The sequence below is a fragment of the Protomyctophum parallelum genome, assembly GCF_964188405.1.
Source record: "Protomyctophum parallelum genome assembly, chromosome: 18".
NCBI lineage: Eukaryota > Metazoa > Chordata > Actinopteri > Myctophiformes > Myctophidae > Protomyctophum > Protomyctophum parallelum.
Window position 1 is genome coordinate 6,315,132 of NC_139716.1, and position 15,000 is coordinate 6,330,131.

The window sequence follows — 15,000 nt, forward strand, 5'->3', positions numbered from 1 at the left end:
TCCGTCGGGGGGTCCGCCGGTCCGTCGGGGGGTCCGTCGGTCCGTCGGGGGGTCCGTCGGTCCGTCGGGGGGTCCGTCGGTCCGTCGGGAGGTCCGTCGGTCCGTCGGGGGGTCCGTCGGTCGGTCGGTCCGTTTTTGCGTCGCGACCGTCGGTCGCAGGGTTAGGGTGGATGGATTCTGCCCTTGCTGCCCAAATGGTAACTCTGTCATTTCTCTACCGTTTTGGACGGGGGTGGTCTCTTTGGAATCGTGTGGCCCCCCTGGAGGTTTCTATGGGGGTCTCGAGGTTCGGGGACCCCTGGGGACCCCCACGGACCCCCAAATGGTAACTCTGTCATTTCTCTACCGTTTTGGAGGGGGTGGGCTCATTTGAATCGTGTCGCCCCCCTGGAGGTTTCTATGGGGGTCTCGAGGTTCGGGGACCCCTGGGGACCCCCAGGGACCCCCAAATGGTAATGTCACCTGTGGACACTAACTGTAATTGTCTCGCTGTCTCGCTGCTGCGCTGCGCCGCACAGACAGCAGCTTGTGTGTAACATGTGCGTTCGTGCCGTGTTGCTGGTATATTATTATTATTATATTTTTTGCGCCGCCGCGTTGTCTCGCTGCTGCGCTGCACAGACAGCAGCTTGTGTGTAACATGTGCGTTCGTGTTGCTGGTATAGATATTATTATTATTATTATATATCATATCCTCCTTCCCAGCCTCCCCGTCCTGGACGGCGCAGAACAGCGTTGGATCGCCGGCCGCCTATCGTTGATCGCCCGCCGTCTCCTCGAGGACCGCCGACGCAGATGGTTTACTGCTATATGCCATAGTGTTTATTATAGCTACTATTATTATTGGGCATTAAGCATTTGCTAACTTAACGGTGTGGCACGTATTATTGTAGTGTACAGTACATTGGGTACAGCGGTCATTCAGGCTTCAGAGGGCTGCTTACAGGGGTGGAATATTCTCAGGGTTGGCTTCACCTGTCTCTTAGCGCCCCTATATTGGTGAACACGCATGTTTGTATTTTACTGCTGTGATTTTCGATAGAAGTGTTATCCTATTTTGATATAGGCTTATTGCAGTGATCGTTGGTGTGCACTTGATTTGCCGTGGCATCTTTTGTGGTCGTGTGTACTAATGTGTATACGATAATCGATAATATATGTGCACTAATCAATCTTTGGGCTGCTTAGGAGATTGGGTGGGAACAAACACTGTGCTATTATCCAGATTCCTGAGGTGGACATTTCAAGAGGAGCTTGTGATTATTGCTTGCCTAGGAATAGGATACAGTGTGTTAAGTTATGAGAAGTTCTGCAGCTTACACGTTGCATTCGGAGAAAAGATTAGATCCATTTAGCCAAGCATGGCATATTTATTATTATATTAAGGGCTCCCTGTCACGCATCATTCTCACGGTGACAGACCCAATACAATACAATCACTGAATGAAAAAACACCGGTCCGCTCCACACACAGGCAGTGGTCATGTGACCCGAGTTACCTGATCACGCCATAGGAGACAAACATGCATCCCATACCTTGCGCCTTGGCGCCTCACAGTGGCACAAGCACAACACTGCATATCACACAGAACAGCAGTACAGAATTACACACAATACACAAGTGAGGACATACATCCCGTCAAATCTCAACACAGTGCCTATTTATATTGCTATTTGCTACGTTTTAATAATTGCCAGTCATACAGTATAAATTGCCACATTGTTATACCTATACATTTACGTATTTTACTTGTATAGTGTTATATTTGATATCCTGCTACATGATTTTATACTTACCTGTTTTATCTCCGAGCTTATAATAAACTTTGTTACTTTTCTATACGACCTGCCTGCTGCTGAATATATTCAGAGTATACTCTTCATTAGCAAACTGTAAATAAAGTACTAAACGAAGGAAAAACCCCCGCGGGGATAACTGACGTTATAAGAAGATAACGCCCCTGCATGACACCTCCCTGGCCACCGTATAGCGCATTGACAGGTCTGTCTGTCTGTCTGTCTGTCGTAGCATGCAGATAGACAGATAGGGGGGGGGGGGGGGGGGCAGTTTGACAACAGCGGCTGACACATGTTCATTGATGATGATTAATAGGCCTACTGTATATGCTACTGTGCTGCTGGATCGTCGATAAATGGACTATAGGCCTACTGGACTTTGATGTTATACTGCACGGATATAAGCGAACCAGTTTATCAATGTTGGATAGTTGGATACCTGCATGCGCTCTTTGCATGTGCACGGCAGATGGAGAGAGAGAGAGAGAGAAAGAGAGAGAGAGAGAGAGAGAGAGAGAGAGAAATGAGCTCCGTTCATTGGCTTTATAGGCAAGTGCAGAAGGTTTATAACGACAGGTGCCCACCTTAGAGTAGCCTATATATATTAACTTATTATTATTTTGCCAGCGGGTGCTTTGGCTCTTGCGCGGAGTTGACGCCGTTGTCTATAGGCCTACGTGCCAGGATGATTTTAAATAAATATGTCTCTGTCTCTGCGTCTCTAGAGCTATAAAATATATAGCACACATCATGTGTGACACATGTGTGCACATACACACACACACACACACACACACGCACACACACACACACACACACACACACACACACACACACACGCACACACACACACACACACACACACACACACACGAGATTCTGACAGAATGCAGCGGCGCATTCTTAAAATAAACAGATATACAAGCTTATAGTGTACCATAGCGTACATACCAGCATACTTACCGTTCAGTAATAATTAGCATGTATTATTATTAACGAAAAACAAACAGTTTTTTCAAACAGTTGTTTGAAACAACTTCTGATTAGTTACTAACTTTACTAGACCAATTTAAAATAGTATTAGATGTTTTTCGTTAATAATAACTTATGCTAATTATTACTGAACCATTTTAGATGTTTATATTTCACCAACAGGCATGATATGAATTTATAGGAATAATAGGCCATCAGTGGCCACCGGTCGACTCCATTTTGCGCATTACGGCGCCTAGATTGAAATGACCACATTAATCAACAATAGACCATACTGTTCATTGAAAATAGCTGCAAAATCACTATAGTTGTGATGGGATAAAGTAGACCTTTTAAGTATAGTTACCAAGTAGGCCTACCATTAACCCCGCGATGCTGAGCGTGTGTTCCAGCTAAAACTAAGGGTAGGTCTATAGATTTTTAGGGTTAATTATTAGGACCCGATTTTTAATTTCATTCAGAGGGAGAGTCAAGGTATATATTTTATATATAGTGAAACATACATTTCATCGATATCCTTCATCGTCTTCATTTCTTTCATAGTTAAAGCAATTGCTAAGTGGTCTATTGTCTAAAAAAAACACACACAAGCATGAACAGTAGACATCTATTCATCATTATTTATTTCAAATCAAAATACAAACCACTGTCACCAACTCGTCTCGAAGTTCGCGCACACACACACACACACACACACACACACACACACACACACACACACACACACACACACACACACACACACACACACAACGAACGGTGTGGTCACGGTACCGCTGGCTGGCCTCTGTTTTAACGTTAACGTCAAAGTCCAGTAGGCCTATAGTCCATTTATCGACGATCCAGCAGCACAGTAGCTGTATACAGTAGGCCTATTAATCATAATCAATGAACATGTGTCAGCCGCTGTTGTCAAACTGCCCCCCCCCCCCCCCTATCTGTCTATCTGCATGCTACGACAGACAGACAGACAGACCTGTCAATGCGCTATACGGTGGCCAGGGAGGTGTCATGCAGGGGCGTTATCTTCTTATAACGTCAGTTATCCCCGCGGGGGTTTTTCCTTCGTTTGGTACAGTTTGCTAATGAAGAGTATACTCTGAATATATTCTTTCAAATGAGGTTTGGCCTTATATCAAACATACATGCTCAGTATTTTTATTAATACATTTGCAACTATTTGAATAAAGGTTGTATATCAGTGAAGCCACCACAGCTCATGAAACATAATAGGCTGCATGGCTAACAGGGCTTAGTGCTTCCCTATACCATATCTCTCCTTTCTCTGGCTCTATGACTTATACGCCCATGAAAAATGGAAAATATAAATTTCATTGAGTGTATACCATTTGGAATTATACCAATCGGTTGAGATTTGGCAGATTATAGCCAATGTTAAATATCAACTTTTTGCGCACGGGCCATTGGGACTGTGGCGGCGGTGTTTTACCTATAGGACCTCTGCTTGGATTCATGGTGAGTGCGCACCGAAAAGTAATTGGAATATATTTTTCTTGCCACATTATAAACAAGTTTACTTTACCTCCTCACTGTCCTCAGTGTTTGGGACGGGATGTAGGCCTGTATCATGTGCTGTCTGCGTGCATATAGCGCTGCGCTCCAGTGAAATTGTCATTGCTTGAGAAAAACGGATAAGGGCAGCAGGCAGGTCGTATATAGAAAAGTAACAAAGTTTATTATAAGCTCGGAGATAAAACAGGTAAGTATAAAATCATGTAGCAGGATATCAAATATAACACTATACAAGTAAAATACGTAAATGTATAGGTATAACAATGTGGCAATTTATACTGTATGACTGGCAATTATTAAAACGTAGCAAATAGCAATATAAATAGGCACTGTATCTATAGGCAAGCAATAATCACAAGCTCCTCTTGAAATGTCCACCTCAGGAATCTGGATAATAGCACAGTGTGTAATAATAGTAGCTATAATAAACACTATGGCATATAGCAGTAAACCATCTGCGTCGGCGGTCCTCGAGGAGACGGCGGGCGATCAACGATAGGCGGCCGGCGATCCAACGCTGTTCTGCGCCGTCCAGGACGGGGAGGCTGGGAAGGAGGATATGATATATAATAATAATAATAATAATATCTATACCAGCAACACGAACGCACATGTTACACACAAGCTGCTGTCTGTGCAGCGCAGCAGCGAGACAACGCGGCGGCGCAAAAAATATAATAATAATAATATACCAGCAACACGGCACGAACGCACATGTTACACACAACTGACACAAGCTGCTGTCTGTGCGGCGCAGCGCAGCAGCGAGACAGCGAGACAATTACAGTTAGTGTCCACAGGTGACATTACCATTTGGGGGTCCCTGGGGGTCCCCAGGGGTCCCCGAACCTCGAGACCCCCATAGAAACCTCCAGGGGGGCGACACGATTCAAATGAGCCCACCCCCTCCAAAACGGTAGAGAAATGACAGAGTTACCATTTGGGGGTCCGTGGGGGTCCCCAGGGGTCCCCGAACCTCGAGACCCCCATAGAAACCTCCAGGGGGGCCACACGATTCCAAAGAGACAACCCCCGTCCAAAACGGTAGAGAAATGACAGAGTTACCATTTGGGCAGCAAGGGCAGAATCCATCCACCCTAACCCTGCGACCGACGGTCGCGACGCAAAAACGGAACGACCGACCGACGGACCCCCCGACGGACCGACGGACCTCCCGACGGACCGACGGACCCCCCGACGGACCGACGGACCCCCCGACGGACCGACGGACCCCCCGACGGACCGACGGACCCCCCGACGGACCGGCGGACCCCCCGACGGACAGGTCCGTCGCGACGGTGGTCGGTCGCAAGAAATGGATTCTGCCCTCCCTCCACTGGTTAGGGCGAGGATTTGGATCGATTTTAGATTTCACCAGGGAATGAAAAATGTGGACACTTTTGTGCAACAATGGTGTTTTAACGATGTTATTTGCTCAGTTGTCTTTTTGGTTTGGTTTTTGGGTAAGAATGCCCTTGTTTTTGAACCTCGATTGTCTGTTTGAAAACAACTGAATTGTTACTTGTTTTTAGTTTGTAAATAAAAGGGTTTTAGAAAAGTCAAAGTCTCTCTCTTTCTCTTTCTTATCTCTCTCTCTCTCTCTCTCTCTCTCTCTCTCTCTCTCTCTCTTTCGTGTGTTCGCACCACACACTCTACACACACACACGCATATGTACACACACACACACACACACACACACACACACACACACACACACACACACACACACACACACACACTCACGCACGTAGGCAGGCAGGCACGCACGCACGCACGCACGCACGCACGCACGCACGCACGCACGCACGCACGCACGCACACACACACACACACACACACACACACACACACACACACACACACACACACACACACACACACACACACACACACACACAGATCAAAATACCCATTTCCACCAACATTCATTAGATTCTCTATAAGATCTCTATATCTCTTATATAGATCTACAAGCTCACAACACGAACTTGGCAGTGTGCAGTGGTGTACAAAAGTACTCACAATTGAAATTAAAGTATCAATAACACAATGTAGAACTCTGTTAGGTGAATGTCCGGTATTCAAAATGTACTTACCAAAATGTAATTACCAAATTAGTTGCTGTGAAAGTGAGGTCTAGCCAACACCAACTCGGGATTCCTGGATCGCTGCCCTCCACAAATTCCTATCCAACATCAGGTTATTGAGCTCTGCAGTGTTGTTAGCCAAGCTGTCGCGCCGCAGCACATCTACATAGGTGGTACGCTTCTTTCCCCTCCTGGCTTTGCCCTGGGTTGGCTCCCATAGGGTCAATGTACAGTACTTGCCTCAAGTTCTGGGTGCCTGACGCAGTGCCCTGCCAGCCTCATCCTTCTCTCTCTGACTTTGTCCATGACCCGTGGTAGGTCCCCATATAATACCAAAATACCAAATAATTGGCATCAAAATATACTTAACCCATTCAGGACGGGAAACCCTTTTGGTGTTTTAAGCATTATGTTATACTTTATAGCTATTGAAAAATAGTGAAAATGTGGCGCAAATCTTTGAATATATATTCTTTCACAGCGAATGTTTTTAACTAAAATCTTTGCTTCTGGGGGGTCCCTGGAACAACATATTTTGAGATGGGGGTCGGCAGCAAAATAAATGATTAATCTGGGGGTCCTCGACATGAAAAAGGTTGACCATCACTGACATAGAACATAGATTTTTCAGAAAACTTTTAGGATTTAAATGGGTTAAAATATAGTACTAATTATGCAGAATGTTCCTTTTCACCACTTTTCAAAATGTACACAGATCTTTGTGTGTGTGTGTGTGTGTGTGTGTGTGTGTGTGTGTGTGTGTGTGTGTGTGTGTGTGTGTGTGTGTGTGTGTGTGTGTGTGTGTGTGTGTTTGTGTGCGCGCGCGTCCGTGTGTCCGCGCGTGTGTGTGTGGGTGTATATTTATAATAATGTATTATTTTAATGTGAAGCACACTGAGTTTATCTGGTATGAAATGTAATAACATTTTCATGTGTTCATCTCCATTCAGGTTGGGGTACTGTGGACTCACAGAGAGATGCTGTGAAGATCTGGCCTCAGTTCTCTGCTCCATCTCCTCTAGTCTGACAGACCTGAACCTGCGGGATAACAAGCTGCAAGACGCAGGCGTTAAGCGTCTCTGTGTTGGACTGATGTCAACACATTGTAGACTGAAGGAGCTCTGGTCAGTAGTCCTTTATCTCTCTCTCTCTCTATCTCTCTCTCTCTCTCTTATCTCTCTCTCACTTTCTCTCTCTCTCAAGCCCAACACACACAACGGCTCCATCCGACGCGGCGCGACGTGTTGCAGCGTGGCGACGCCTGGAAAATAGAACTGGTTCTATCGGCGCGCCAGGCAAGGCGCCAGCGAGCGTCGGACGCCGCCGGTGTGCGATAGGTTCATTGAAAATAAAGGAGGCGGCTGTTTTGACGCGCGGCGTTCGCAGACGGTGTGGGAGGCCCTTTATTCTCTCTCTCTCTCTCTCTGAGTGGGTGTGGATGTGCTGCTGAGTGTGTGAGAAGCGTTTGGTTTGTTTCCTAAGTTTGTTTCGTTCAAACTTTATTTTTCTTTATTTTTCCTTTGATTTGTTAGTTAGTAACAGTTTCCACAGTGGGTTTAGTTTAATTTGGTGTTCCGTGTGCGGCCAGCCGCTGTGCTGGGCGCATTGTTAATTTGTTTGTTAAACAATTAATGCGCTAATACCAGGACTGACAAGGAAACACGGCATTAAGATTGCCTCTGCTATTCCTTGTTCAGTAGAACAATGTGGTTTAGCTGTCGGAGAAGTTGTTGGTTACAACAATGTGAAACCTGCCGCTCGTATGAATGGCGCGGTTGTGATTTTAGTTGACAGTGTTGACAAGGTGCATGTTTTGGTGGAGCGTGGTGTTGTGATAAATGGATCATTTGTTTCTGTGTCTCTTTCCCTTTACACCCTTACACCGTCCAAAAGAGTCACGATTTGTAATGTCCCGCCGTTCATTAAATTGATTTGGCAAGAGAATTGTCCAGGTATCGATCAAAAAGCTACCGTCGGGATGCAACTCCCCGCTATTGAAACACGTTGTATCACATAGACGGCAGGTCCTTATGATTCTGAATAGGACAGATGAGGAACTCAATCTGGTGTTTAGCGTCAGAGTCGATGATTTTAATTATACAGTGTATGCAACTTCTGGCACTTTGAAGTGCTTTAAATGTGGATTGGAGGGGCACTTGGCCCGTGCGTGTCCTGGGGGAGACACAGACACGTCTACTGAACGGGGGGAGGAGGAGGGGGCTGCGGGGGGCGCGCAGAAGAGTCAGGATGGTCCTTTATCTCTCTCTCTCTCCTCTCTCTCTCTCTCTCTCTCTCTCATTATCTCTCTTTCCTCTCTCTCTCTCTTTCTCTCTCTCTCTCTCTCTCTCTCTCTCTCTCTCTCTCTCGTGCGCATGTGCGAGCGTGTGTGGGGTGGTGGTGCGGAGTGAGTCTCTACGGAGTGAGTGAGTTTCTTTCTATATTATTTTTCATGCTTTGCTGGGTTGCTCTTTAAAGAGGTTTTCTCTTTTATTGATTAGTGTTAAATCCGCGCTGCAGTCAGCGGGTCTTGTGGCTTTTGTGCGCCGCAGCAGCGGCTGCTGCTGCTTGACAATTTGACAAAGAAACATGGCATTAAAATCTCGCCAAATGTCCCGTGTTCAGTGGAAGACTGCAGCCTGGCAGTGGCCAAGGTGGTCGGAGCGGCTAGTGTAAGATCCGCCGCTAGAATGAACGGTGGAGTGGTGATCTTTGTGGACGGGGTGGAGAAAGCAAACACTGCAGTAACAAACGGTGTGGTCATAAAGGACACGTTTGTGTCCGTGACGCCCCTCGCTACACCAGCGAAAAAGGTGATGTTGTCGAATCTCCCCCCGTTTATAAGTGATGAACTTATTGTGAAGGAGTTCAGTCAGACAACTCAAGGAGGATGTAATATATATTTATTGAATATAAGATAATCAATGCAATATATTTATTATGGTTTGGCGATGTATTGGATCTGCTTTTAGGTACTCAGGTCAAGCGCATCAGTCCCAACCATAGGGACTCTGAATCCCCCGTACCTAAACAGTAGATCCAAAACGACAGGTGGTAGCTGGGGTGGAGGTGGGTGAGCACTTTGTATACAGCAGCACGCAGTATACAAAAAGGCAGCAGCAGCAGAATTGAGCGCAGGATGTATGACAGCAGCACGCTGATACAACAGCAGTAAGCAAGCAGAATGAGCGCAAGTTGTATGACAGCAGCACGCTGATACAACGGCAGTAGGCTAAAGCAAGCAGAGTTGAGCGCAGGTTGTATGACAACAGCACGTTGATACAACAGCAGTGTAAGCAAGCAAGAAGGCAGAGGACTGCAACCCCTCTGGTTCAAGTAGCCGGTATGAGAGATTGGGTGAGCGTGTGATTGGCTGAGTGAATCATGTGGATGAGAGCTTGATGCTGCGGTGGCCCAATTAACAGCCGGCGCGCTGACTGAGGTTCCCTGACTGAACTTGCTCTGCGCATGTCTACGACAGGCGCAAATGCTCATTTGTCCTGGTTTGGCAAAGTTGTGTCACCAGTAAAAAAGTTGCCGTCAGGCTGCAAATCACCTGAGCTGAGGCACGTTGTGTCGCACAGGAGGATGCTTTTTATGATTCTGAATGACAGGACCCAAGACTTGAAAGCCAATTTTAAGTTAAAGGATGATGGGTTTGAATACACTCTTTTTGCCACTACTGAGAGCATGAAATGTTTCGGATGCGGGGGGGAGGGGCACTTGGTTCGTTCTTTGCCCAAAACGGCCGTCCACTGCTGCTGAGCCCAGCGCAGGGACGAGTGGCGTGGGTAAAAGTGGCAGTTGCTCAATTTTCTGCTAAAGGAAGCAAAAATGGCAGTCTACTTGACCAGGAGAAACCAGATGGAAAGAGAAGTAACACAGGACCTGGTCAGTGTTTTTATCTCACTGGTTAGGGCGAGGATTTGGATCGATTTTAGATTTCACCAGGGAAAGAAAAATGTGGACACTTTTGTGCAACATTGGTGTTTTAACGATGTTATTTGCTCAGTTGTCTTTTTGGTTTGGTTTTTGGGTAAGAATGCCCTTGTTTTTGAACCTCGAATGTCTGTTTGAAAACAACTGAATTGTTACTTGTTTTTAGTTTGTAAATAAAAGGGTTTTAGAAAAGTCAAAGTCTCTCTCTTTCTCTTTCTTATCTCTCTCTCTCTCTCTCTCTCTCTTTCGTGTGTTCGCACCACACACTCTACACACACACGCATATGTACACACAGTCACACACACACACACACACACACACACACACTCACGCACGTAGGCAGGCAGGCAGGCACGCACGCACGCACGCACCCACGCACACACACACACACACACACACACACACACACACACACACACGCACACACACACAGATCAAAATACACATTTCCACCAACATTCATTAGATTCTCTATAAGATCTCTATATCTCTTATATAGATATACAAGCTCACAACACGATGCAACGTGTTCTGAACTTGGCAGTGTGCAGTGGTGGACAAAAGTACTCACAATTTAAATTAAAGTATCAATAACACAATGTAGAACTCTGTTAGGTGAATGTCCGGTATTAAAAATTTACTTACCAAAATGTAATTACCAAATTAGTTGCTGTGAGAGTGAGGTCTAGCCAACACCAACTCGGCATTCCTGGATCGCTGCCCTCCACAAATTCCTATCCAACATCAGGTTATTGAGCTCTGCAGTGTTGTTAGCCAAGCTGTCGCGCCGCAGCACGTCTACATAGGTGGTACGCTTCTTTCCCCTCCTGGCTTTGTCCTGGGTTGGCTCCCATAGGGTCAATGTACAGTACTTGCCTCAAGTTCTGGGTGCCTGACGCAGTGCCCTGCCAGCCTCATCCTTCTCTCTCTGACTTTGTCCGTGACCCGTGGTAGGTCCCCATATAATACCAAAATACCAAATAATTGGCATCAAAATATACTTAACCCATTCAGGACGGGAAACCCTTTTGGTGTTTTAAGCATTATGTTATACTTTATAGCTATTGAAAAATCGTGAAAATGTGGCGCAAATCTTTGAATATATATTCTTTCACAGCAAATGTTTTTAACTAAAATCTTTGCTTCTGGGGGGTCCCTGGAACAACATATTTTGAGATGGGGGTCGGCAGCAAAATAAATGATTAATCTGGGGGTCCTCGACATGAAAAAGGTTGACCACCACTGACATAGAAACATAGATTTTTCAGAAAACATTTAGGATTGAAATGGGTTAAAATATAGTACTAATTATGCAGAATGTTCCTTTTCACCACTTTTCAAAATGTACACAAATCTTTCGTAAAAAGAAGATCTACAAGCTCGCAGTGTGTCGGTGCGTTGTGAGCTTGTAGAAGTATATAGGGCTGAAGTGGTTACTGTTATGTAATAATAATCTAAATCTACAAAGTAACTACAGTAGTAACTATAGTTACTTTACACCACTGTGTGTGTGTCTGTGTGTGTGTGTGTGTGTGTGTGTGTGTGTGTGTGTGTGTGTGTGTGTGTGTGTGTGTGTGTGTGCGCGCACGCGCTTGTGTGTGCGTGTGTGTGTCCCCGTGCGTGTGTGTGTGTGTGTGCACATGTGTGTGCGCGTGCATGTGTGTGTGTTTATTTATAATAATGTATTATTTTAATGTGAAGCACACTGAGTATCTGTTATGAAATGTGTTGTACAAATAAAATGGACTTGACTAAAGACATTTAATGAGACAGAATAACATTTTCATGTGTTCATCTCCATTCAGGTTGGAGAGTTGTGGACTCACAGAGAGATGCTGTGAAGATCTGGCCTCAGTTCTCTGCTCCAACTCCTCTAGTCTGACACACCTGGACCTGGACGGTAACGCCCTGCACAACGCAGGCGTTAAGCGTCTCTGTGTTGGACTGATGTCAACACATTGTAGACTGGAGAAGCTCTGGTCAGTAGTCCTTTATCTCTCTCTCTTCTCTCTCTCTCTCTCTCTCTCTCTCTCTCTCTCTCTCTCTCTCTCTCTCATTTTCTCTCTCTCTCTGAGTGGGTGTGGATGTGCTGCTGAGTGTGTGAGAAGCGTTTGGTTTGTTTCCTAAGTTTGTTTCTTTCAAACTTTAATTTTCTTTTTTTCCCCTTTGATTTGTTAGTTAGTAACAGTTTCCACAGTGGGTTTAGTTTAATTTGGTATTCCGTGTGCGGCCAGCCGCTGTGCTGGGCGCATTGTTAATTTGTTTGTTAAACAATGAATGCGCTAATACCAGGACTGACAAGGAAACACAGCATTAAGATTGCCTCTGTTATTCCTTGTTCAGTAGAACAATGTGGATTAGCTGTCGGAGAAGTTGTTGGTTACAACAATGTGAAATCTGCCGCTCGTATGAATGGCGCGGTTGTGATTTTAGTTGACAGTGTTGACAAAGTGCATTTTTGGTGGAGCGTGGTGTTGTGATAAACGGATCATTTGTTTCTGTGTCTCCCCTTTCTACACCGTCCAAAAGAGTCACGATCTCTAATGTCCCGCCGTTCATTAATGACGCCGATTTGGTGAGAGAATTGTCCAGGTATCGATCAAAAAGCTACCGTCGGGATGCAAGTCCCAGCTATTGAAACACGTTGTATCACATAGACGGCAGGTCCTTATGATTCTGAATAGGACAGAAGAGGAACTCAATCTGGAGTTTAGCGTCAGAGTCGATGATTTTAATTATACAGTGTATGCAACTTCTGGCACTTTGAAGTGCTTTAAATGTGGACTGGAGGGGCACTTGGCCCGTGCATGTCCTGGGGGAGAAACAGACACGTCTACTGAACGGGGGGAGGAGGAGGGGGCTGCGGGGGGCGCGCAGCAGAGTCAGGATGGTCTCTCTCTCTCTCTCTCTCTCTCTCTCATTATCTCTCTTTCCTCTCTCTCTCTCTCTCTCTCTCTCTCATTCTCTCATTCCTCTCTCTCATCTCTCTCTCTCTCTCTCTCTCTCTCTCTCTCTCTCTCTCTCTATCTCTCTTTCTTATCTCTCTCTCTCTCTCTCTCTCTCTCTCTCTCTCTCTCTCTCTCTCTCTCTCTCTCTCTCTCTCATTCTCTCATTCCTCTCTCTCATCTCTCTCTCTCTCTCTCTCTCTCTCTCTCATTCTCTCATTCCTCTCTCTCATCTCTCTCTCTCTCTCTCTCTCTCTCTCTCTCTCTCTCTCTCTTTCTCTTTTGCACACATGTGTGCTCATACATGCAAATGCACAGCACACACTCTCTTGTACACACACACACGCATGTTGTGTCTGTGTTTTTAAACCCAGTATTGTGTCCTGCACATGTAGTAACGGATGGGTTATTATTATTATTATGTGTTGTTGACTTGTTTTGTATTATTTTGATTAGTGATGCTGAAATCAAACTGCACATGCACGCGCACGTGAGTCCGTGGTTGGACTGGGAAATAAATAATGCGCAGAAGAACTTGGCAGGCGACTGCACGTTTTGTGGCGTGTGTGTGTGTGTGTGTGTGTGTGTGTGTGTGTGTGTGTGTGTGGCTGTGTGCCCAGTGTTGTGGCCCTATCTTTTTCTTCAAGCCTGTCTCTCTCTCTCTCTCTCTCTCTCTCTCTCTCTCTCTCTCTCTCTCTATCTCTCTCTCTCTCTCTCTCTTAGTGTGTGCGCGTGCGTGCGTGCGTGTGTGCGTGCGCATCAGGTCAGTAGCCCTGAAGTTTTTCACAGTCCTGTCTGCCATTAACTTTATATATAGGCTGTCACCCGTTGCCAATGTGACTGATGCAGGTTATGCCATCATAAAGTTTTTGATTTCCTGCTGTAAGTAGTCTCTCTCTCGCTCTCTCTCTCTCTCTCTCTCTCTCTCTCTCTCTCTCTCTCTCTCTCTCTCTCTCTCTCTCTCGTGCGCATGTGCGAGCGTGTGTGGGGTGGTGGTGCGGAGTGAGTCTCTACGGAGTGAGTGAGTTTCTTTCTATATTCTTTTTCATGCTTTGCTGGGTTGCTCTTTAAAGAGGTTTTCTCTTTTATTGATTAGTGTTAAATCCCCGCTGCAGTCAGCGGGTCTTGTGGCTTTTGTGCGCCGCAGCAGCGGCTGCTGCTGTTAGCGTCATGGTGCTTGACAATTTGACAAAGAAACATGGCATTAAAATCTCGCCAAATGTCCCGTGTTCAGTGGAAGACTGCAGCCTGGCAGTGGCCACGGTGGTCGGAGCGGCTAGTGTAAGATCTGCCGCTAGAATGAACGGTGGAGTGGTGATCTTTGTGGACGGGGTGGAGAAAGCAAACACTGCAGTAACAAACGGTGTGGTCATAAAGGACACGTTTGTGTCTGTGACGCCCCTCGCTACACCAGCGAAAAAGGTGATGTTGTCGAATATCCCCCCGTTTATAAGTGATGAACTTATTGTGAAGGAGTTGTCCTGGTTTGGCAAAGTTGTGTCACCAGTAAAAAGTTGCCGTCAGGCTGCAAATCACCTGAGCTGAGGCACGTTGTGTCGCACAGGAGGATGCTTTTTATGATTCTGAATGACAGGACCCAAGACTTGAAAGCCAGTTTTAAGTTAAAGGATGATGGGTTTGAATACACTCTTTTTGCCACTACTGAGAGCATGAAATGTTTCGGATGCGGGGGGAGGGTCACTTGGT

At 45.9% G+C, this 15,000-nt stretch overlaps 1 protein-coding gene across 1 annotated transcript in view; it reads left to right on the plus strand.

The window, feature by feature from the left end:
* The window catches only part of LOC310875934 (NACHT, LRR and PYD domains-containing protein 3-like), a gene marked incomplete at its 3' end in the record, with an annotated part of 59,121 nt that overhangs the window by 40,559 nt on the left and 3,562 nt on the right, over positions 1-15,000 (plus strand). Inside the window, exons 10-12 of the mRNA XM_083789368.1 lie at positions 8,961-9,181; positions 12,154-12,248; positions 14,528-14,777. Coding sequence (XP_083645494.1) covers positions 8,961-9,181; positions 12,154-12,248; positions 14,528-14,777 — 566 coding nt within the window. The remainder of the gene's footprint in view (positions 1-8,960; positions 9,182-12,153; positions 12,249-14,527; positions 14,778-15,000) is intronic.